At 39.1% G+C, this 23,350-nt stretch overlaps 1 protein-coding gene across 1 annotated transcript; it reads right to left on the bottom strand.

Moving 5' to 3' along the window:
* Positions 1-730: 730 nt before the first annotated feature.
* glp2r (glucagon-like peptide 2 receptor) lies at positions 731-21,447 on the bottom strand. Its single transcript, XM_032503126.1, has 14 exons — positions 21,190-21,447; positions 20,847-21,114; positions 15,377-15,473; positions 13,185-13,289; positions 9,261-9,382; positions 7,724-7,830; positions 6,027-6,183; positions 5,741-5,900; positions 5,569-5,629; positions 5,413-5,479; positions 5,089-5,177; positions 4,648-4,786; positions 4,515-4,556; positions 731-1,582 (listed from the first exon to the last, which is right to left on the bottom strand). The coding sequence occupies exons 2-14, from the start codon at positions 20,940-20,942 to the stop codon at positions 1,214-1,216; spliced, it is 1,611 nt and encodes a 536-aa protein (XP_032359017.1). The 5' UTR covers positions 20,943-21,114; positions 21,190-21,447; the 3' UTR covers positions 731-1,213.
* Positions 21,448-23,350: the final 1,903 nt, after the last annotated feature.

Below are 23,350 nucleotides of genomic sequence, written 5' to 3'. Positions count from 1 at the left end.
GCAACTCCCGTTGCGTCTCTGCCATCGGAGATTTTTTTTTTTTTTTTACTGTCAGCTGGCCCCCGCCCCCTCTCTCTCTGTGACACACACACACACACACACACACACACACACACACACACACACACACACACCACACTGTGGAAATAAAAAAAATAAAAAAGAACCAAAAAAAAAAAATCTGATCATAAAAAAATAAAAAGTTAAAAAAAGAAAGTTATATTGAGTATGAAAACTCTAGTTCATTACATTTTACTTCATAATTGCAACTGCATGTGTTGTATTCATTGTTGCAAAACGTTCTGTATATAGTTTGTTTGTTACCATGACAACACCATTGATCTGAAGCTCGATGCTGTCATGTAAATAGTTTTCAAATCAGCAATAAATATAACAATTTCTGATCAACTCATATCAATTGCATGCTTAAATAACATACCGGTTAAAGCCCCGCACATTTCAAGAGAACCCGACCCACTTCTGGGTTAAATATGACCACTTCCGGTTTAGGCCCCGCCCAGTCCGAGTACGGATCCGGATACAGATAATTCATGTGGTAAACAGATACAGATACAGATACAGATAATGCTGTACTCGCTCATCCCTAGTAAACAATAATGGTCAAGATTTTACCAAAGGGCCCTCCACAGAACAGGGCCAAAATACCCAACTTTGACCCAAGTTGATATTAAAGCTTTAGTGCAGCAACTATTCTCGTTACATTAAAGCCATTGCCAAATAAGTCGATACATGCTTGAGTGATGCGTTTTACATCACCAATGACAAAAGACAACAGTAACTTTGAGTTTTGGCGACAAATAGGACACAAAATTACAAGATAACAACATCGTCTGAAGAGTTCATCATGGTTTTTTAATCCTCCATGTCCTTTGATGGGATAAACACTACCAATAACTGCGTGGGGGAGGGTTGGGGGTGGTGCACGATCACCAAAGGCTTCCGTCATGTGGATGCTCCAACAGTGTTTTTGTCATTACTTAGAATTCCTCATGGGGGCGACAGAAACTATACACTACAGCTTTAATCAAATTTACACAAACCAACAAACACAAACTAAACCTGGGGCTTTTGGGGCCACCTTTGCCCGATTGGTAATCCATCTGTGGAATTCTTTTTGTCTGAATTACTATTTAAGTATACCCCAGGTTTCTTTCCATGTTAGTTGATAAAAGTGTCAACAAGCGACGGGAGTTCAGAACTCGCTTTCCTCCAGAATCTCCTCCATGGTTTCCCCGAGTGTCATATCTCCATCGCTACTGGACAGGCTCTTCCTGGTGAGAAAGTCAAGCCCTGTTGTGTCACAGTCCTTCAACCCCTGACCTTTAACCTCTTCTAGTCCAAGCCCCACGTGTTGTCCATGAACAGCCACCTGAAGCAAGTGGGGATGTGTTGTGGAAGTGCCGCCCTCATCGTAGGAGTCACTCTGCGGAGAACGCTGTGGGCGGCGTCCTCGAGTGCACTTCCACAGGTGCTTGAGGGGCACACCCCGAAAACAGCTCCTGACCTGGAAGTGGTTGGTGAACAGGAAAAGCTGCCAGCGCTTCTTCAGTTCAGCTTGAACCTAAATTTCAGCATAAATACAAGTGTCATTCACACCATTACATACTAAAAGCCCTATTCACACGGGACTAGTATCACCTCTTGTAATTTGTAATAAATGCAGAAGTCATCTGTGATCTTAATGCCATGTGGCACATATGTCTGTAATATGTTAAGTAAAAATTCCCCTACAAATATCTACCGTAGTTTGCCAAATGTGTGTAATATTAGTCCCGTTCGACGCGGCATGTGTTATTCAGGGTTGTATCGACTAGCCGGCAATTACTGTATAAAGGAAAGCCTTGATATTACAGTGCCTTGCGAAAGTATTCGGCCCCCTTGAACTTTTCAACCTTTTGACACATTTCAGGCTTCAAACATAAAGATATAACGTTTTTATTTTTTGTGAAGAATCACCAACAAGTGGGACACAATTGTGAAGTGGAACAAAATCTATTGGATATTTTAAACTTTTTTAGCAAATAAAAAACTGAAAAGTGGTGCGTGCAAAATTATTCGGCCCCTTTACTTTTAGTGCAGCAAACTCACTCCGAGGAGGAGCGAGGATTTCTGAATGATCCAATGTTGTCCTAAATGACTGATGGTGATAAATAGAATCTACCTGTGTGTGATCAAGTCTCTGTATAAATGCACCTGCTCTGTGATAGTCTCAGGGTTCTGTTGAAAGCGCAGAGAGCATCATGAAGACCAAGGAACACACCAGGCAGGTCCGTAATACTGTTGTGGAGAAGTATAAAACCGGATTTGGATACAAAAGATTTCCCAAGCTTTAAACATCCCAAGGAGCACTGTGCAAGCGATCATTTTGAAATGGAAGGAGTATCAGACCACTGCAAATCTACCAAGACCTGGCCGTCCCTGTAAACTTTCAGCTCAGACAAGGAGAAGACTGATCAGAGATACAGCCAAGAGGCCCATGATCACTCTGGATGAACTGCAGAGAACTACAGCTGAGGTGGGAGAGTCTGTCCATTGGACAACAATCAGTCGTACACTGCACAAATCTGGCCTTCATGGAAGAGTGGCAAGAAGAAAGCCATTTCTCAAAGATATCCATAAAAAGTCTCGTCTAAAGTTTGCCACAAGCCACCTGGGAGACACACCAAACATGTGGAAGAAGGTGCTCTGGTCAGATGAAACCAAAATCAAACTTTTTGGTCACAATGCAAAACGATATGTTTGGCGTAAAAGCAACACAGCTCATCACCCTCAACACACCATCCCCACTGTCAAACATGGTGGTGGCAGCATCATAGTTTGGGCCTGCTTTTCTTCAGCAGGGACAGGGAAGATGGTTCAAATTGAGGGGAAGATGGATGCAGCCAAATACAGGACCATTCTGGATGAAAACCTGTTGGAGTTTGCAAAAGACCTGAAACTGGGACATAGATTTATCTTCCAACAAGACAATGATCCCAAACATACAGCAAAATCTACAAAGGAATGGTTCACAAATAAATGTATCCAGGTGTTAGAATGGCCAAGTCAAAGTCCAGACCTGAATCCAATCGAGAATCTGTGGAAAGAACCGAAAACTGCTGTTCACAAACGCTCTCCATCCAACCTCACTGAGCTCGAGCTGTTTTGCAAGGAAGAATGGGCAAGAATTTCAGTCTCTTGATGTGCAAAACTGATAGAGACATACCCCAAGCGACTTGCAGCCGTAATCGCAGCAAAAGGTGGCTCTACAAAGTATTAACGCAAGGGGCCAAATAATTTTGCACGCGCCACTTTTCAGTTGTTTATTTGCTAAAAAAGTTTAAAATATCCAATAGATTTCGTTCCACTTCACAGTTGTGTCCCACTTGTTGGGGATTCTTCACAAAAAATAAAAATTTTATATCTTTATGTTTGAAGCCTGAAATGTGTCAAAAGGTTGAAAAGTTCAAGGGGGCCGAATACTTTCGCAAGGCACTGTATGTGTCAGGTCAGTAAATTTGCACAGGATTAAGATCACATACAACCTCTGTAATAATTGCAAATGACTAGAATTTACCAGGTAATAGTAATCCCAAGCAAATAGAGTTTAGACATTCAAAACGGTGATAACTGAAACAGATATACAACGCACCGTGTGTGTGTGTGTGTGTGTATATATATGTATAGCAAACAGACTTAAGTACTACAGAGATAAAAAGATCGGCCTCTGCACCACCAAAGTGAACATAAAATAACCATAAAATATTTAAATGCATATGATACTGTTGTCAAAACCCACGCAATCAACAGACAGAGACGGCATCTTGGAAGTTTGTGATCAATTCTGGATGGTGATGTAACCAAGTGGTGTCCCATTTTACAGGGGGATGTTTTCACTCCTACCCCTTAACCCTTGTTTTAAGGGCCAAGGGGTAGGGGTAAGGGGTAAAGGGTAGGGGCAAGATGGAGAAATGGGATTCAGCCTAAGTGTATACTGTAGGCATACGACTGGACTGCATGGCCACCTACTGACTTAAGTCCAGTATTTACTCTTTAACTCTTTGCTAAAATGTTGCTAAAAGCTAACAAATGCTCACTAGTTTTGCCTGGTCAGGTAGCATTCATTGGGTTTATCAAAACGTGTTTTGCTTAGAACAGCTGCTGGCTGCTTTGGTCTCCTCCACCTCGGGAAAAAAACATCTCAATCTTTAGCTGCCACTGTAAATGCTCCACTATGTCCACTAGGTAGATGCTTGTCTGTTTTCCATTTGGTGCTGGTCAGGCAGCATCCAGTTGGTTTTAAGAAACGTTTTTGCTGAAAGAAACTTTTTGTTTATTTTGGTTTGTTGAACCATTGTTAATATATAGAATATGAATTGGTGCAGCTTGAAAGGCTGAACCAACAAATAACAAAATAACTTATTTACCTTGTCCATAGGCTTCCAGTTTCTTACATCCATTATTATGATCCTAAAAACATCCGTTAAAAAAAATCTAAACAAGAATGAATTTACCTCTCCATTAGCAAAACAGTACAGCACAGCAACCAAGAATCCCTGAAAAATGTTGCACATACAAATTATGGTTACTGTTTGTTTAGAACAAAATTGACTTGATACTGTATGTAATCTACATCACAAGTGTTACCTGAAATGAGCTGAGGGTCAGGTTAATGAAGTTCCTGGCGTAGCGACTGCTGCCCTCCACACATTCATCTATCAGCACAGTGAAGACCACTTCATGGATTCCCAGCAGAGGAATGAGTACCAGTGTTGCTCTGGCCAAACTGAAGGGCAGAAACAGAAAAAATACAGCGGCGCATCATTATAGACTGTTAGGGATATTCAGGGAAAAGGTTCATACAATTTATACTGGCATAAGACTCACAGAGCAAAGAACAAAATAGAAGACAAAGTAAAGCTTTGTAACTTTATGCATGAGCATTTCTGGTAAAAGGGACAGAGCTTAAAGACATTTGAATGTGTGCTGTATAAATGGGAGTTGGGTTGACATTTAAGATTTAACCAGCTACTCAAAGTACAGTTTAAAGACACCACAAGCAGTTGGTGAGTTAGGTTGGGAAAATACCTGTATCTGTAGTCTGTAAATTTCACCTGATCTGCTTTCAGTTTGGACAGCAGCAGCATCAGAATCTTGATGAATATGAAGAAAATGATCTGCAACACACATCCAGGGTAGATTTAAAGAAAACGCATCGGGAAATACTGCTGACTTAATGTTTGACAAGACTAAATTTGACATAAGAACATAGGAACACCTGTCATTTACACATTTTTACACTAAGAAATTAGCAATCAGTGATGCTTGTGACTACTACACTATATAACAGCTTCTATATCACATGTCCTCCCAAGACAGGTAAGTTAAATGCAGTATAAAAGCAGAACTTACCAGCACAGATAAAGTAATCGGGCCCCTTATTATCCACCAGAACCATTTGTTTACAATGGACCAGCACCTAAATAATACGTTTTAAAAGTCAAGCGGAGAATGGAGAACATTTCAATTCATTGTTAATTTGTTGTGAAGTCCGTATGAAAAACTCACTCTGTGTTTTCATATAAAATCTTTACCACTGTCCATGGTGTTACAAACAAAATAGGTGTTCCTAAAAAGAAAAAAAATGCATATAAGCATAGGATTCAACATTTTACACCAAACACAGACACATACCATCACGCACACGCATACACATACACACACTTTATTCACGGTTTACCCCATCCTAGCAGCATGTATTTCTTCAGCAGACATCCCTTAGTCAGCACAGCTGTGAAGAGCAATGTGTGGAGGAAAATGGCCTCCACCAAGAGCCAGAAGTAGTTACAGGCCACAAAGTATTCCATGCACACTTTGGAGAATCTGCACATCAACGCTATCTGTTGAGAAACACTCTGCGTTAAATTAGTGTTGCAAAATGTTGGGCTGATTTTAAATAAGTAGGTTATTTCACAAATGCTTTGCTGTACACTAGTATGTAAATAATAAGGCAGTATTTTTTATACCGCAGAGCTTGAGTAGGAGTTCCATCCAGGGTCGTCCTTGGGTAGTTTGGAGTACATGATGTATAATATGACTTCCTTAGCGATGATAGCCATGGCTCTCAGGATGAACGACACAAACAGATTCATGTGAATGTAGTTCCTGGTACAGTGGAGCTTCCTGTTTAATATAGATACAGCAGCAAATTGAGGAAGGCATTGATCCATGCGTATGTTTGCATGTTATTTGTATAGTTTAAGCAAGTGAATACGTCCCATACATGATTGTCTATCAATGTCTATCAATAAGGAGGTTTAACAAACTCTGAGTTGATTTAACCTGAGATGGGAAACTTTGAGTTTTCGGGTCCAGAACAGCTGATTTGAGTTGGTCCAATCAACTCAGAGTAGGTTCACTCAGAGTGAAGCGTGTGTACTTGTAAACTTGTATGTGTCTTTGAGTCTTACACATATATATTCATTTATTCTTTCAAAATAAAAGGAAACACGTTTTGAGGAGAATAAAATGACTCTAGGTGTACCAAAAACGCTCAGTATGCTACAAATGTTGTTGTAATGTGAACATGGCTGGTGGATTTAAGACAAAAAATAATAATTTCTTGAATGAATCAAATTTGAACATATGTGTCAGTGCCTTGATGATCTTTACAATGTTCGAAACCTGGCCTGGGACACACATTCACACGGTATATAAATATATATATATATATAGCGATGGAGCCTAATGGCCAAAGACTTTGTACATTTTATTTGAGCTGTACAATGACATGTTTGCATATCTGCTCTCTTGATTGAAATGTACTGTAGCTCAGCGTAAATTCTTTCAGGAAGACCTAACTTTTAATCGATTCCCTCCTAAATCAATTCAGCTGTTATCCTAATAAATGTGTATTTTATCATGCTGTGTATAACTGTTGCATATCTGCAACTAGTCTCTCCCGATCGAAACGTATCTCAGTGTAAATCCTTTCAGGAAGACCTCACTCTTAATCAATGCTCTAGGGGTACAATAAATCTTAATTGCATGTCTGCAAACATGTCTCTCCTGATTATTATAAATATTAGAGGAGAAAGCTTAGTGCAGTACACCTGTTGGAGCACCAGAGGCCTAAATAGTGCAATCAAAAGAGGTAAAGTATTGGCCCATTTAAAAAAAAAAAACTGAAAGCAGATATGTTCCTGCAAGAGATCCACCTAAGAAATGAGGATCACATTTGCCTGCACAGAGGGTGAATGAGGAAATGAAAGAGTCAGAGTCAGCTGTGTCAGAGGGAGGAGACTGAAAGAAACTCAAGGTTTGTTGAAGAAAACCTGCTTCCGACCAGGTTAGTTTCACAGGCTCAGTTACCATAGCAACTGACTCTGAGGTTAAGTTACCTCTCTTTCTGAAACGGGCTGAAGTTACCCCTCTCTCTCTCTCTCTCAAGTTTGATTAACCTCCCTTTCTGAAATCGAGAGTTTCCGTCATCTCAGTGTGAACAAACTCGGAGTTTTCACTAAAACCGCTTTCTGAAACAGACCCCAGGCCAGTGAAGGCCAAAAACATGATGAGACTACATAACAGAAATGATGAGCTGTGCAAATTAGATCCAACTTGTATTAAAGTAGCAAATTGTCTGTCCTTTATCCACACTATTTTAACAGCATGCCATTGGAAACCTACCCCCCCCCCCCCCCCCCCATCCCCCCCTGCCACCGACCTCAACATGCCCATCAGGAGAGTAGCCAGTGTGAGAGATGACAAGGACAGGGAATAGCCAATGACAGAGATGAGTCTGAGGGCTGTCTGGCGAAGCATTTCATCCTCCTGGACACACACAGGCACGCACACACAGGCACGCACACACGCACACACACACACACACACACCAAGGTTATAATTTTCAACGAAAACATACAAAATAACAACAACTTTGACTTAGACTTAGCTTTATTAATCCCTTTGGGATGACTCCCGCAAGGAATTTAAGGTTACCAGCATCCGTTACAGCATGAAGGAGAAAAAAGGAGAATACAATACAACACATATAATGATATAATAATAATGTACAGGACAACACACAGTGTACGTGTGAATGTGGGTTTGTGTGTGTATATGTGTGTGTGTGATGAGGTGTGAGGCGGGAACTAGGTGGGAATAAACATGATCGTTAACTGAAATCAAATGCTCAATCTCAAATCTATTATTACTATATTATATTATTATATTATATCAACATTGGTTTGACCTTCCATGTTAATTAAATGAAACACAGCATAGTCCATGGCGTCAAAGGGTCCTTTTTGATTATGACTGATGAGTGTCAGATAAAAGCAAGTGCCTTGCAATGGAAGGTGGTAAAATATGTGGACATTCTATTAAAGGGATATATCGTACTAATTTGAAGGTACATTTGAGAAGCACGCACATGGAGGCTAACCTAGCTTACCTCAACAAGGTCAAAAATGCGTGGGTTAATATTTTTATTGATACTTTAATGTCTCCACAACTCAAAAAGTTCGCCACTTTATGTTTTATAGTTTTTTTCCTGGCACACGCCACTTATATACATATCCATGTCTTGCACTTATAGGACCATTGTATACATCCTGCACTTACTGCTATTGCACTTCTGGTTAGACCGAAACTGCATTTCGTTGCCTTGTACCTGTACCTGTGTAATGACAATAAAGTTGAATCTAATCTAATCTAATCTATAAATTTAGCACGTGTGGCGGCATCTTGTGACGATGTACATATTTATGACCATATGTGTATTTTCTGTATAGTGGTGAATACATTGTGAATACATATTTCCAAAATGATATGATGTTTTTGTTGAGTTGTCATTACACAACACTTTTTTGAATCTTGGCCCTAACTAGAACTACTAAAAACTAAACTAAACTAGCAAATCTGCTTTTAAAACTAAAATGAATTAGAAAAACAAAAGGTCAAAACTAAATAAAAACAAAAAACTAATGAAAAAGGAAAAATCATAATAACTTTGACAAACACACACACATACATCGGTGATTAGATTATATTAGATTAGATTATACTTTAAAAATAAAAAAACACACAAACAAGTAAACACACAAGAAATACAGGCAAACAATAGACAATGCCATAATGCATCCATTTCTAATGGACGTTGTCTTCAAACTGGTGGAGAGAACAACACCTCTTCAGATGTTCCTAATAAAGAGAGACATTTTCAGCTTATGGTGAGCTGAATCTATGGATTTTACACCCACCTTGTCTTTGAAATAGTGGTCCTCCTTACATTCTGAGTCATCCCTCCAGAGCTCAGACGAATTCTCTCTCTGTCGCCATCTCCCGTTTTCTAAGCATTCTTGGTGTGCCCTCCTGGAGGTGTCTGCAGGTAACGTAAAGACACATTTAAAGGCATGGTGTTTCTGTCAAATGCAGTCCAGTTCAAGTTCAATTTGTTGTGCAGCAGCGTGTAACATAAACAACACACAGGTCATACAAGACAACAGCCGTACATCTAGGAACAAAATAAATACATACTACACGGAAGACCACACCTCACATTGACCTATTAAGAAAGCCCATAGCAGCAGGGACAATAGAGTTTTTGTGTCTGTTTGTCCTGCATCTAGGCTTTAGATTGAATCTGCGGCCAGATGACAACAACAACAAAAGAGCAGCTGTTCAGGGGGTGACTAGGGTCGGCCCGGACTGTTTGGGCCTTCTTGAGGGACCTGGTCTCATATACAGAGTTTAAGTCAGTCAGAGGGTTGTGGGAAATCTTGCCACACACCTTAACTACATATTGCAGCCTGTTCCTGTTTTTTAGCGTGAAGGACCCAAACCAACTCACAAAGGCAAAAGAAAGAATAGATTCAATAAAACAACAATAAAACATCCTCATCAAAGTCTTATCGACATTAAACTTGCAAAGTTTACGATAAAAAACGTGCGTTGACAGCGTCAACTTGTGGCTCGAAGGTGAGTTTGTCATCGATTATAATACCAAGGTATTTGTATTGCTTTATCACTTCTATAGCTTGATCATTGATGACAGTCACATGAGAGGAGAGAAAGAAGTTTAACCTAAGCTGGGAAATGTTATTTTTACATTATTATACAACTAAATCCTATATTGGATGGGTGTGGTCACTTCTTCTGAGTGATTAAATCTAGGGCTGGGCAATATATCGTAATATATCAGCCCGGATTGGTTACAGTTTTCCCCAATTGTTTCCAGACCAAAATTGGAGCTTGAAACTCAATCCCTGAAAACTTAAACCCTAAACAAAGTCTACAAAATTGCAAGCACAAGTCCTGCATTACACTCAGTGTCCAATTCTGTATCCCACTTTTTTGCAAAACACCACACAGTTGTCTACATTAGGCACAACATTCAATATAAAAATCTCTGTAGTCCCTTTGGAAAGCAACACCAATCCCAAAGCTCTATACACCAATTGGCAACACCCACTCCTCACCAACAAACAAAATAACGAAAACTAGGTGGGAAAAAACACTGTCGTTAACTGGAGTAAAATTAAAAACAAGGCCTTAAAAACGATAACTAACTATAACTGTAACAACTATATGTAGTCTGTTTGCAAAACTAAGTAAAATCAAATAACATGACTGAGTAAATGTCTATAGTTTATGTCTTTTCAATGTCTTTCACAGAGCAAATAACGTCATATCTTTTAGAGTTAACATTTCCAACTGTAGACATATAGTTTCATCTTTTGAAAATAGATCTTATGCCTTAATTAAAAAAAAGGAAAAATACAATCTTCAAAGAACACCAATGTTCTTTGTGAATGAATAGTGTATTGTAAATAAATAAATGTTCTTCTTTAAAATACAGGGGGCATAAGTATACACCCCCCTATGTTAAAATACAGGGGGCATAAGTATACACCCCCCTATGTTAAAATACAGGGGGCATAAGTATACACCCCCTATGTTAAATTACCATAGAGGCAGGCAGATTTTTATTATTAAAGGCCAGTTATTTCATGGATCAGGATACTATGCATCCTGATAAAGTTCCCTTGGCCTTTGGAATTAAAATACCCCCCCCCCCATCATCATCATCACATACCCTTCACCATACATAGAGATTGGCATGGTTTTATTTCATTTTGATAGCCGGTTTGATATGCATTGAGAGATGATTTTATGGAAAGTATCCGTTGGTTGTTTTAAAGAGCTACTCATTTGACACACTTGTGTGTGTTGTTTTGATGCAAAAATCCATTTTGGAAAGATATGGAACAGTTTTGAATGCAGCGTTGGCTTTTAGATAGATAGATAGATAGCCTTTATTATTTAGACTCATGGTCCATTCACGTTGTCAGTGACTTGTAGAGTTTACCATTTTGTTTATGGTTTTGTGTGTTGTGTTTACAGTTTTGGGAAAAGGAGCCAAGTATTCAAAAAATGTGTGTAACCAATCAGAAACACTGTAATCGGGAGCACCTTGAGACATCCCTGTGGGCCATGAGCATGGGCCGGCTAACGGTTTCAAGGTAAATCGTTGGTTTCAAAAAACGTAAAATGTTCTATATCTTTCCTAAGGTGTATAAATATATATATATATATATATATATATATACACATGTGTGAGTATTTGTATATGTATATACATATACATGTGTGTATATATGTATATTTATATACACATTTTTTTATGAGTGGTCAAGGAAATAAACCGCAGTTCAGTAATCCCTCCCGTACACGGGAGGGGTAGAGTACACGTAGCACAGCAAAGAGGCATTTGATTGGTTCTTATCAAGCAGACCGTGAGGCAGTGATCAGTGGGCATTATTACAGGGTTACAGCAGCTACAGTTACTTTTTAACTTTAACTTTTTTTTTTAAAAGCCCATAGTTATTTATAACTGTTGGGGTGTACAGACCATTTCAAACAATATATTAAAAATTGGAAATTGGAAATATTCACCAACCCTACCTAGTTGGGTAAATATTTAACGCTATAAGTAACATTATTCATTATTCTTGATATGAATGTTATGAAACTTTTGTCCCATTTGCTGGTCGATGCAGATGAAAGTGTGTCAACAATCTGTGGATCATTGATAGTTATCCGTGGTGAATCTGGCAGGTTTAGGGGAAAATATTCCATTTTCCAAATTGCGCAACCAGAAACGGGCATCCATACACTGGCATCCATACACTGGCATCCATACACTGGCATCCATACACTGGCATCCATACACTGGCATCCATACTCTGGCATCCATACTCTGGCATCCATACTCTGGCATCCATACTCTGGCATCCATACTCTGGCATCCATACTCTGGCATCCATACTCTGGCATCCATACTCTGGCATCCATACACTGGCATCCATACTCTGGCATCCATACACTGGCATCTATACACTGGCATCCATACTTTGGCATCCATACTCTGGCATCCATACTCTGGCACAAACAGGAAGTCAGCGGTCCACACACAGAGCCATGTGAATGATTTGTGAGGTCTTTGCAGCTTTTATTCTAAATGCTGCCTGTGCATGTGTTGTCAAGTTTTTGTGTCTTTAAGTTGATTTTTTTAGTCTTTTGTCAAGTTTTTGTATTTTCCTCTGCCTAACCGTGGTAAGATCGCTTTGGTTTGCGGTTTTCATCTTCTTTGGAACATTGTCTCACATTCTCTGTTTCTATTGTTAAAAACAGATAATTGTGTTACCAGCACCTCCCATTCTTCCTTTTGGTTACTCTCTGATTTCTAGGGATGTATCACACTTGATCCTGTAACAAGCTTATACAGCCATCCCAGTTAATCACAAGAGATATCCACTCAGTGATTGATTTAATTCAAAGTAATGAATTGACAAAAAAAAGTGGTAAAACATTCAGGGAGTGGGGGGAAAAAAACATAGTATTGCGATAATTTCCTTGGCCATACTGTATCGATACAAAGACGCCAAATCAGTCTGTTGGACAATTCCATTTTGCAGAGATGGATAAACAGATAAATTAATCTTTTTAAATAAAACCGGTGTTGACAAAGTTTCCTTTTGGGGACATCATTTGAAATTGGGAAAAATGTTAGAAAAGAGGTAACAAATTGCAATATAATCGCAGTAATATTGTATCATGACATAAGCATCGCGGTTGTATTGTATCATGAGGTCTCTGTTGATCCCCCCCCCCAGTAATATTACCCTTGCTGATCCATGGTAAGTAAGAAGGACAGGGGACCGTCACATTCCCAGGAGACGAATGGGGCCAACACACAAACATGTCAAACGTTCCTTTACAGTAGATTCCTGTGAAACAAGAAAAAAATTGATTTTAACAGAGGTCATAACAATCAAGAAAATTAACATAAGTACATTTGAGAGGAGGCCCACAGGTGAGGTCGCATGCATCTTTGGTAGGCAGTAATGTGCCACGGATGCACTGTCCCGCCCACTTTAGATTAGATTAGATTAGATTAGATTCAACTTTATTGTCATTACACAGGTACTACAAGGCAACGAAATGCAGTTTGGGTCTAACCAGAAGTGCAATAGCAGCAAGTGCAGGATATACACTGGTTCCATAAGTGTAGGACATAGATATGTACTGAATAAATATAGAAATTTACACTATTATTATAGTAAATATTAACTTTATAAGTTAATATTTAAATAATATTTAATAATAATAATATTATAAACAGAATTTTACGGATAGATTTGTCCTATGAATGTAATATATAGATAACTAGTATTGTGAACAAGATTTACAGCTGGATATGTACTGAATATAATACACAGGTGGATATTACTATAAGTAGAATCTTTACAGATAAGTACAATGAACATAATTTACTGATGGTTGTTACTTTAACAGAGTTTACAGGTGAATATATACTATGAATATATATAAGATAGCTAGTACTATAGACAGAATGTGAGCATAATATACAGATGGCTATTACTATAAACACAATTTTTACAGATAGGTATGTGATAAGTTAGGCTAAAATGAGCAGTATAACAATGGATTTAAGGTAGTACAAATAAAGTTTGGGCAGAAGCTATCCAAATTAAAGTGCAGTTAGTTACCTACTGGCCCTTAAAATACTCAAATGTATGTACTGTATGTATGAGGGATATGGGATAGGGCACAAGGGATATGTTACATGTGTGATTTCTGTCTGATGAATGCTATGTATGTCATGCAGTATGTTAACACATTCTCTGTTGTTAGGGTTTATGTTTATTTGCCACTTTCTGTAATAAAATGGTTAATTTCTGCTGGCTAAAGTTAAGCCTTTTCTGAGCAGGCACGACCTAGAAAAGGCCATTCATGCTTTTATTAGTTCACGGTTGGACTACTGTGACGCTCTCTATGTTGGTCTGAATCAGACGTCTGTCACACGCCTTCAGCGCCTTCACACGCTTTTTAACACTTTATCACTCCCGTTCTCTACACCCTGCATTGGCTCCCGGTGCATTGTAGAATAGATTTTAAGGTTGATTTTTAAGGTTTTAAATGGTCTCGCTCCAGAGTATTTGTCTGAAATTTTAACTTTGCGGGAGCACAACCGGTCATTGCGGTCTTCAAATCAGTTTTAGAAGTCCCAATGTCCAGGTATAAACGGTGGAGGGGGGGGGGTCAGGCTTTTGCAGTTGCTGCCCCGAGACTCTGGAACAGGTTCCCCCCTGATATTCGCACTGTTACAGATGTTGCACTTTTTAGTCTGGCTTTTCATACGTAGAAGTGGTGTGAGTGGTTTGTAACCTTTTCTGATTTTACTGTTTTCTATGTTCACTCTTTCTGTTGTATGATGTGATTTTACTCATTCTGTTAAGCACTTTGGACCCTGCTGGTTGCTGTAAAGTGCTGTATAAATACATTTTGATTGATTGATTGATTGATTGATTGATTGATTATTAACATTGCTGTGCAATGCAGGGCCGAGGCTGCTGGTTCTGCCAGTGCAAACATATTTTAGCCTGAATAGGAATAGACAGGTTTTGTTTCATACTGTGCCCAAGCCACCGTCACAAGGTGGTACCAAACACCTGTGCAAGCGAGTGTCCCTGCTCAGAAGGTAAAGGGTCAGAGAGCACAAGCAGCAAATTAGTGATGCAAGCATCAGCAGCCACAGCAAGAAGCAATCATTATTTTTCTTCAAAAGGGCAAACAGCCATTGTTCTCTTAATATGCTAGATGCAACAAGACCACAAAGCGGATTCTAAATTAGTTAGTGAGCGATCGCTGTGGCAGCAAGTTGACTCTTAAGCTGAAAGAATGCGTGAATTGGCCAATCAGCAGTAGAAGAATAACAGAAAAACTTTCCCAACTTTCTGTCTTTTTTTGGGTTTGGGTATGAATTTTTGCAACCTAAAAGACCTCTACTCACCAGTTTCTGAGAGTGCGCCGGTTGCCAGGGTTCTGTTGCAGTTCTCCCAGTATTCAGTCCGTTTTGCTATAAGACTTTCAAGCACTGAGCCTTTTGCCTGAATGTTGATATAAAAAGTGAGTGTAAAGTTTGATTTCATTGTCAAATGCTTATATGACAATGTCATAAATACCATCGTTCACCTCCTTGAAATCAAAGTGGAACCATTTAGACTTGTCATTAAGATGTCTTAAAAGTTATTTGACCAGTTAATGCAGTAATGAGGTGACTTATTGAGTTTACATAATGAACTAACATACTCTAGACTTGAAAATGTAATAAATGTTAGCCAGTTAGAGTTTGCTTCTCCATGCATCTACCAGATTAAAATCTTGTGTGCATTGAAGTAGTTATTATCTAGCCAGGGAGTGAGGGGTGTCAACACCAGAGGATCTATTTAATTCGGGTCGGAGTTTACAATTGAAGTCCCCACCTTTGATAATTGACCAGGCGAAGCAGCTAGCACCAACAAATGTTACGCCCATATGTTTCAACCAAATTCACTTTGACAGAGCAAGTTCAAATTCAATAATTAAGTAAGCAAAACCACACACAACGCTAGAGAAACAAAACAGAAAAAACAAAGTGTACTTTTCCAGATGAAATACACCAGCCATCCTGAGTACATACATCCAAAGGGGCTCGGAACTAAGATCCAATTGTGGAACTGCGCTGCTCCACCTGAACAGACATCTTGGGGGGAACAGCACGCCTGGCAGTCCACGTGGAGCATGTTCAGTTTTGTAGGCAGTAACAGCCAAGCAAAGTCAAGCTATAACATGACCCATCATTGCATAGCGCGATGAATGAATGAATGAATAAAAAACATGTAGACATTTATAAACTAACAAAGTTATTCATGTGGCCAACGCATTGGTAATGTATAATGAAGTATTAGTTTTGCAAAACAGTACTGAATGACAATGTGTTGCTGAAGGCGGGCCTCTTTTACCCAAACCTCTGCATCATGTTCTTGTGTCTGCTTTACTGGTTTTGGTACCATTGCCGCTATCGTTCTGTTAGTGAGAGAATGGGGTGAGTGCACAAGTTAAATAGGACTGCCTAGCTGCTTATGCATGTTACTAACTCAACTTCTTCCCTTTCCCGGAGACTCATGCTCTCTCGCCCCTGTAGTATTGCCCTCTCCTATCTCCTCCTGTGTCTTCCTGCAAGTGTTTCTGGCTCTGGATCTGTGGTTGGAGCTACCTCCATGTTCCTGCTCCACACCCTCTGTTACAATTCTCCATCTCTCTCTCTCTCTCTCTCTCTTTCTCTCACCCCCAACCGGTCGAGGCAGATGACCGCCCACCCTGCTCGAGGTTTTTGCCTATTAAAGGAAGTTTTACCTTGCCTCTGTGGCCTAGTGCTTGCTCTTGGTGGGAACTGTTGGGTTTCTGTAAATAACTTCCCAGAGTACGGTCTAGACCCGCAGTAAGATAACTGTTGTTGTGATTTAGCACTATATCAATAAAATTGAATTGAATTGAATTAGATGGCCACTTTCGGACAAATTCACTGGAGGGGCTCCAGCACCATTGCTTCGCCCTGTGTCATTACCGGAAGTCCCTCATTTTAAAGCATTTTAGTTTTGCTTCTATCAGTCTGTCATTGTGTATTGCTGTGTATCTCTGTTTATTGTTTTGAATTTGTTTCTTTATTTTTTATTATCTGTAAATGGAAGATCAGGTGTCTTCATCAATGTCGTTAAAAGCCGCCTCAAGATAAAATGCATTTTTTTTTAGACATGTGAAAGGGGGAGATAGAGAGAGAGATAGGGGATGACACGCAGCAAAGGGCCACAAGCTGGATTCCAAACCGGGCCGCTGCGGGACTCAGCCAACCCTCATGTTGTCCTCGGGTCAAATTGACCCATGTTCCTGTATCACTGTTCTTTTTAATTACCCAAAATAACGTGAATGATTCCACACAACGCTCCTTGGCAAGTACAAATCTCTACTTTCAATAATTTTGGGGCGTCTTCTTCAATTTTACATCAGTTGGGGAAAAAAGTGAAGTGGTTTTGAGATAGTGTTGAGTAAAAGTTGACACATTCCAGTCTGTGATTATCCACCGACATACATTCCTTTAATTTTAGTCGAAATAATTCCTAATTTCTGCTTTTCTAACTCAAACATTAGGTGTCAGTTCATTTAAATGAGGTTTATTGACCCTAAATTAACTGTAAAACTAAAGTTAATAATTAGTGTTGAAAATGTCAAAAAAAGTGACATGTTTTGAAAAAAGGGACAAAAACGTAAGGAAAAGTTAACTGACTTCCTTATTTATTTTAATTCCCTCACCTTCACTCAACAGATACAAATAATCAGTTCAACAGTAGTCTATATCCTTGACGTTCCACTTCTGGGATTGCTACGGCGCTGCAGGAAATTCAACCGGATGCACGCATTTTCCGTTTCCTTTCATTTTCTTTGTGTTGGAAATTTAAATGGAGGACTATTGAGGACTATTATTGACTATTGTCCAATGTCCAATGGGAGTTTCTCACTCAGCTATTTTGCAGTGTGTGGATGGTTTGGCAAAGCAAGACTATTCCCCCAGAGACCATGGTCTTCTTTTGTGTTGTCACGGTTGTGGGTTTCTGTTAGTTTTTTCCTGTTTTATTTTGTTGACCTATTCTCTGTTTCCTTGTTGTTCTACATCTCATGTTTCTGTCTTCTGTGTTTTACCTTAAATATAGACCCTTTACCCTTTTAACCTTGTCTGTTTCACGCTAAGTTTCCAGTTTTATTTTGAAGTCTTGCTTTTTGTCCCAAGTCATGTCATGTGTTTTACCGCCTGGTTTGGCAAGCTCTTGAAGGCATTGACTGCATATATACAACGGGTACGTGTAACCAAACACTTTTCTAAAAACTGACAGCTGTGCACGATGTTATTTTTGAAAACGGAGAGGTTGAAACGTCCGTTAATGTCTGTTGTGAACAGTTCCGTCCCGTGTGTTGCTGTGTTTTTGTGCTGCTGGATTTTTCCCCTTCTCTTTTTCATAGTTGTCAAAGTCAATTTTGAGCTGTGGGACTATTTTGCTTCCAAGCTTTCTTTTACTTTAATGGAAAGAAAACTTCCAAAATACACATTTAGATGGTGTTTTTTTTTAAGGCCTGCTAGACCTATACTACCCTCTGTCTGTTTGAATCTGTAGATTTCATCTAAATTAACCAAACAAGCTAATCTGCATATTGAAACATTTCAACATTTCAAGGGAAAAGACTCTTAATGTAAGTCAAATGTTGGGGAAGTTCTGTGCTGCTGTATGTGTAGTAAATGCCAAACTTGCACATCAATGTGGTGATTTGGACGATTGTGATTTTCCATTTGTTTGCTTTTTCATCCAATAAATATATTGGTTTGAAAGGACAGCAGCGCGCCAACAAGAATATATATTTCTTTATAAAAAGAATTTGAAAAAACACCCCGGCACCTTCTCTCGAGGAAGACGAAGGGCAGATGTCATGTGTGCACATGCCTGGTTACTATAAACATTTTCATTTAAGACCAAACTCATCGTAACTTTATTCATAACAACATAATTTATGGCCTCAAGAAAACATCTTATATATATATATATATATGTATATAGACACATATATATATATATGTATATATACACACATATATATATATAAATATACACATATATATATATTATATATATATTATATATATATAATTATTATTATTACATACGGGATGTTTAGGGGGTGATAACAGGTCAACAGTAGATATATATAAGTAGTATAATATAATATACATGTAATTAGTATACAGCATTTGGAGGCTAAACCTGAAGATTAATTTGGAATGCAGCTCAGCGCTGTGTCAACATCACTAGTCATAAATCATAATTTGTCTAATAAGTTGCAGCAATCTTTGGGTTGATATTGCTTTTTACGCAGATTTATTGTACAATTTATCTCTTTTTTTCTTTATAGTTGTCAAAAGCCGCTCAAAAATTCCAAATTTAGACACGGAGACATTGAGGAACACCATAGAAAAGTCCATAGTGTAATTTTTATCGTAAACACATTTGCCATTTGGAAATTTTTACAACAATTGCATTGTTCAGAAATTAGATGGCAAACACTACTGCGGTATCCATAAAATCCCGTTTTAAGAGGTCAAGGGACAAAATGGCCGTGGCGGTTTTTTCCCTCGCCAAAATTGAGACTGCCACAGCCTTTGAACGACAAAAAGGTGGCTGGAGTGTTGGGTTAATACTGTAAAATACTATAAAATACTATAAAAAGTAGATTTAATCCAATCCTTCTAGGATTTTACAGTACAACCTATTTCACTGCCTTTGCAGCCTCTGAATGGATGATGATGTGTTATGGAAGTTGCAATATTTGTATTTATCCACGTGGTGGGAGCCTTTAATAAGGAGCATCTTTATTTACAGAGAGGCCATTTTCTCCTGTGCATACAGTACAGTTGATTAATCAACCTGGCTTTCTGCACTGGTGTCATGCCTGCAGCAACGCAAACATCATTAATCTTGCCTTGTCACAGTCTGCCTTGACTAAAGATGGTTGTAATCGGCAGCTATGATTAATTTAGGATCAGTCACGAATTGGGATTCTTACTTAAATTGATGTCATTAGTAAGAGAAATCTCCGTCAGCTGCCATATTTGTCATTTATGATTAAGTGCCAGGGCAAAGGAAAATAGCTTTCCTGTTTTTGACATACACGCCCAATATTCCCAACCCTAAACTCTGCAACCTGTTTGTCCATTTGACTGTCCACAGCGGTACTACCAATGGAGGAATGACAGGAGGTGCTGTCTCCCTATCTTTTCTGTTGTCTCCCATGAGACTACATTTGCTTCCAATGCAGCCACAGACTCTGTTTTTACTTATTTCACCGTATTAAGTTGAAAATAAAAGGGAATTTCTGTCATGCCTTGAGAAAAACATCCCTCCCATTGGGTTTCCAAAACAGATACCAAGTGGTTTGGTATGCATATCACTAAACTGCATCTTTCAGGCAATGCTTTTAGAAGTAGATACTCTAGAATATGCAAATGAGCAGTGGGACCTTCTGTAGCCCGAACTTCATATACAAAAGACAAAATTAAGAAATTAAAAAAGAAAAGAATGTGTTTTTTAATGTTGATTTCCCCATAGCTGTCTGTCATTCAGGGTCTTTGCTGTGTTTTATGAGAAATACGATGTATTATATTCAGACGGAGAATGCTTTTGTGAAGCCTACAGTGCTGTGGAAAAAATATGTATTTAAAATCAAAGGTTGACGTGTTCGAGACTTTAGACCACGTGGCATGAGTCTGTGTCAGACGGCACCAGGTGGTCGGTGACTGGCTGTAAAGTTGAAAGTTAAATAAGACATGAATGCATCATAATTTAAGAAGCTGGAATTTGTGTGTGCACACATGTGTACATTAAGTAAAAATAATTTACCTTGTGGTTGAGGATAACAACGAAGAATGCAAGCAGGACTGTGTGTCTCGCTGTGGTCCAGGTCCTCTTGTGCCCAGTTGGCAGCAGGGTTGGCATGGTGCTGTGTGTTTACATTGAAAGCAGCAGGTTTGTGGTTTCCTCAGCTGGTTTGCCACTTCATACCTCACCTCTGCACTCGCCAGGCCTCTCACTCCTCCTTATTTAATCTCGCTTAATCCACTCGGCACAGCTCTCCTTGCTTCGCCACAGGAGATAGCTCCAGAAAAATCTGAAAATGTTGCATACATTTGGAGAAAAGCCTTGCAAGAAAAGAAATTCTTCCTCTACAGTTTGTGATGCTTACCATTGTTGGTATCAGACAGTTTCTCTAATTCCCCATCTCTTCTAGATCTTTTCTACTATAGAATCCAAGCTCTTACGTTTTGGTTCTTTCAGATCCTTGACTTGTCAAAAATTACTTGTTAATGATGTAAAGAAGGTAAATATGTCCTCGGCTGCAGTTCCAGTCGTCCTGTCCATGAAGTCTCTGAACGAGGTGCATCTATCTGTACTCTCTAGACACGCCGCACTACTGAGCGCGCCTGCAGATCCTCGGCGAGAGATCGCCCCCCCCCTAGACCAGTCCTCCCACAACAAATCAAGATAAGGACCGAGGAGAGACAGCTACAAAACTGGATTTAAAGACATAAGTAAATACAAGCACATACATTCAAAAAAACTAATGTATGTGCATGCGCACCCACACACGCGCACATGCACGCACGCATGCAACACATGTACTGTAGACAGAAAACGCTGACCCCTCCCTAATGTTTAGATCTCTCACACCATAACTGAGCATCAAACCGCATTTTTTAGACCAATAGGGAACCTAGTGTAGTGCACAAGCCTATTGTGCCCTGCATGATGCTGTCTATCTACATATGTCAGGCAACACTATTTTATCTAATCTCTTCCGATGCCAGGAATGAATGCGTGGAGAATAATAACGGTGTTAGTTGATTGTTGAATTTATTTGGTTTTAAAGCAGCATAACTGTTTTCGCCACCCGTGGTGCAAAAAAAGCCGTTCGACATCATCACCATGTAAAAATGATGTGTCTAAAAGCTGCAGTGTGTGATACTAATAGTAGGGTTGTCATTAAATACAACATATGTTATATTATACAGTCCATGTACATTACACAGTGATTCAATATTTCAAAAACTGGGATTGATGCAGCTCTAAGTCACAAGGCATTTACATTAGAATTTTGTAGTAAATAAGTAAAGCACATTGTAAAAAAAAAAAGAATCATGGTCTAACAGTGAAAAGCAAATAACAGCTAATATTTACACACATTTACACACCATTACATCCATATGATGGCCAAGGAAAATTAGGGAAACCGTGACATTTGTGAGTCTTTGTGGAGTGTTTCCTGTTTTAGTGTGTAGCGGTTTGTTTTTCTCCCTTGTGTTTCCCGGCGTTGTGATGGTCTGCCCAACCCTGATGTGTTACACCTGCCCCTTGTTGCCCTGTGTACTTAGCCTCTGCGTTTTCTTTCCGTCTTGTCGTATCATTGTAGACTGTTTCCGTTCTGTTATGTCGTGGATTGTGTTTTGTTGTGCCAGGCATCTCTTGCCAGGTTTGGTATGTACAGGGTTTTGGGTTCCTGGTTTTTGTGTCAAACTGAAGGCGCAAACCTTATGATGCATCGTGTGGAATTGTAAATGTTTTATTGAATGGTGATATGGCTTTCAAATGTCCTTGTGGTATGGATGTGACAGAGTCCATTGCTAAAGAAAATATATAGTTTTATTATGGTGTTTCAGGACCACATAGTTAAGAATGTACAGCTGGGGCAGGGTCATACGTCCAGACTTTGTGCGTAAGTGAGGGTAAAGATGCAGTGTAAAGCAGAGGAAAAAATACGTACATAACAAAATTTGAAGCAGACATGGCCTTAGGGTTTTTTGTAGGATTCATATTTATAGCTGACTGAAGGAGGAGATAATGTGAGAGTTCAAATGTGCCCATTTGAGACCCACGTGACGGTTTTGATAGTCGAAGCCTCACCCAGGGCTCATGTTTGTTAGGAAAGGTTATTGTAGGAGCCAAATTGAGCTTTGAACTGACGGACTAAAAGCGACAGTCTTGCGCTTATTATGGTGGCCACAAGGAAATGTGGATGATGCTCCAGTGGAATATATATATATATATATATATATTATAATCCTATTATTTAATTACACATTTTTTCCCCAGTAACAACAGATTAGCTACCTTTATTTTGTAATTTAGTAATGTAACACTGTTATATGTAACTAGTTACTCCTCAACACTACAGGGCAAATAGTGGTCTATTGAGGGTTGCTGTTGGTGGAGAAATTGGCATCATTGCATCTTCCACCTGGGAATTTCTTTACTGCCAATACAAAAAAAAGATAAGTGTCCAAGGACTGAGATATATCGCAGTGGTTAATACTGTGTGCCATACGTTTCACCTCAGCCCACACACACAG

This window comes from Etheostoma spectabile, chromosome 21 (assembly GCF_008692095.1).
Source record: "Etheostoma spectabile isolate EspeVRDwgs_2016 chromosome 21, UIUC_Espe_1.0, whole genome shotgun sequence".
NCBI lineage: Eukaryota > Metazoa > Chordata > Actinopteri > Perciformes > Percidae > Etheostoma > Etheostoma spectabile.
The sequence above is the reverse complement of the archived record's forward strand: the minus strand, read 5'-3'. Positions and strand labels throughout refer to the sequence as shown.

Coding starts and splice junctions, on each gene's coding strand:
- glp2r (XM_032503126.1), bottom strand. CDS start 20,942: ATGCCAACCCTGCTGCCAACTGGGCACAAGAGGACCTGGACCACAGCG. Junction 13,290..15,376: donor CGGCGCACTCTCAGAAACTG/GTGAGTAGAGGT, acceptor CTTGTTTCACAG/GAATCTACTGTAAAGGAACG. Junction 4,557..4,647: donor TGACCCTCAGCTCATTTCAG/GTAACACTTGTG, acceptor AACATTTTTCAG/GGATTCTTGGTTGCTGTGCT.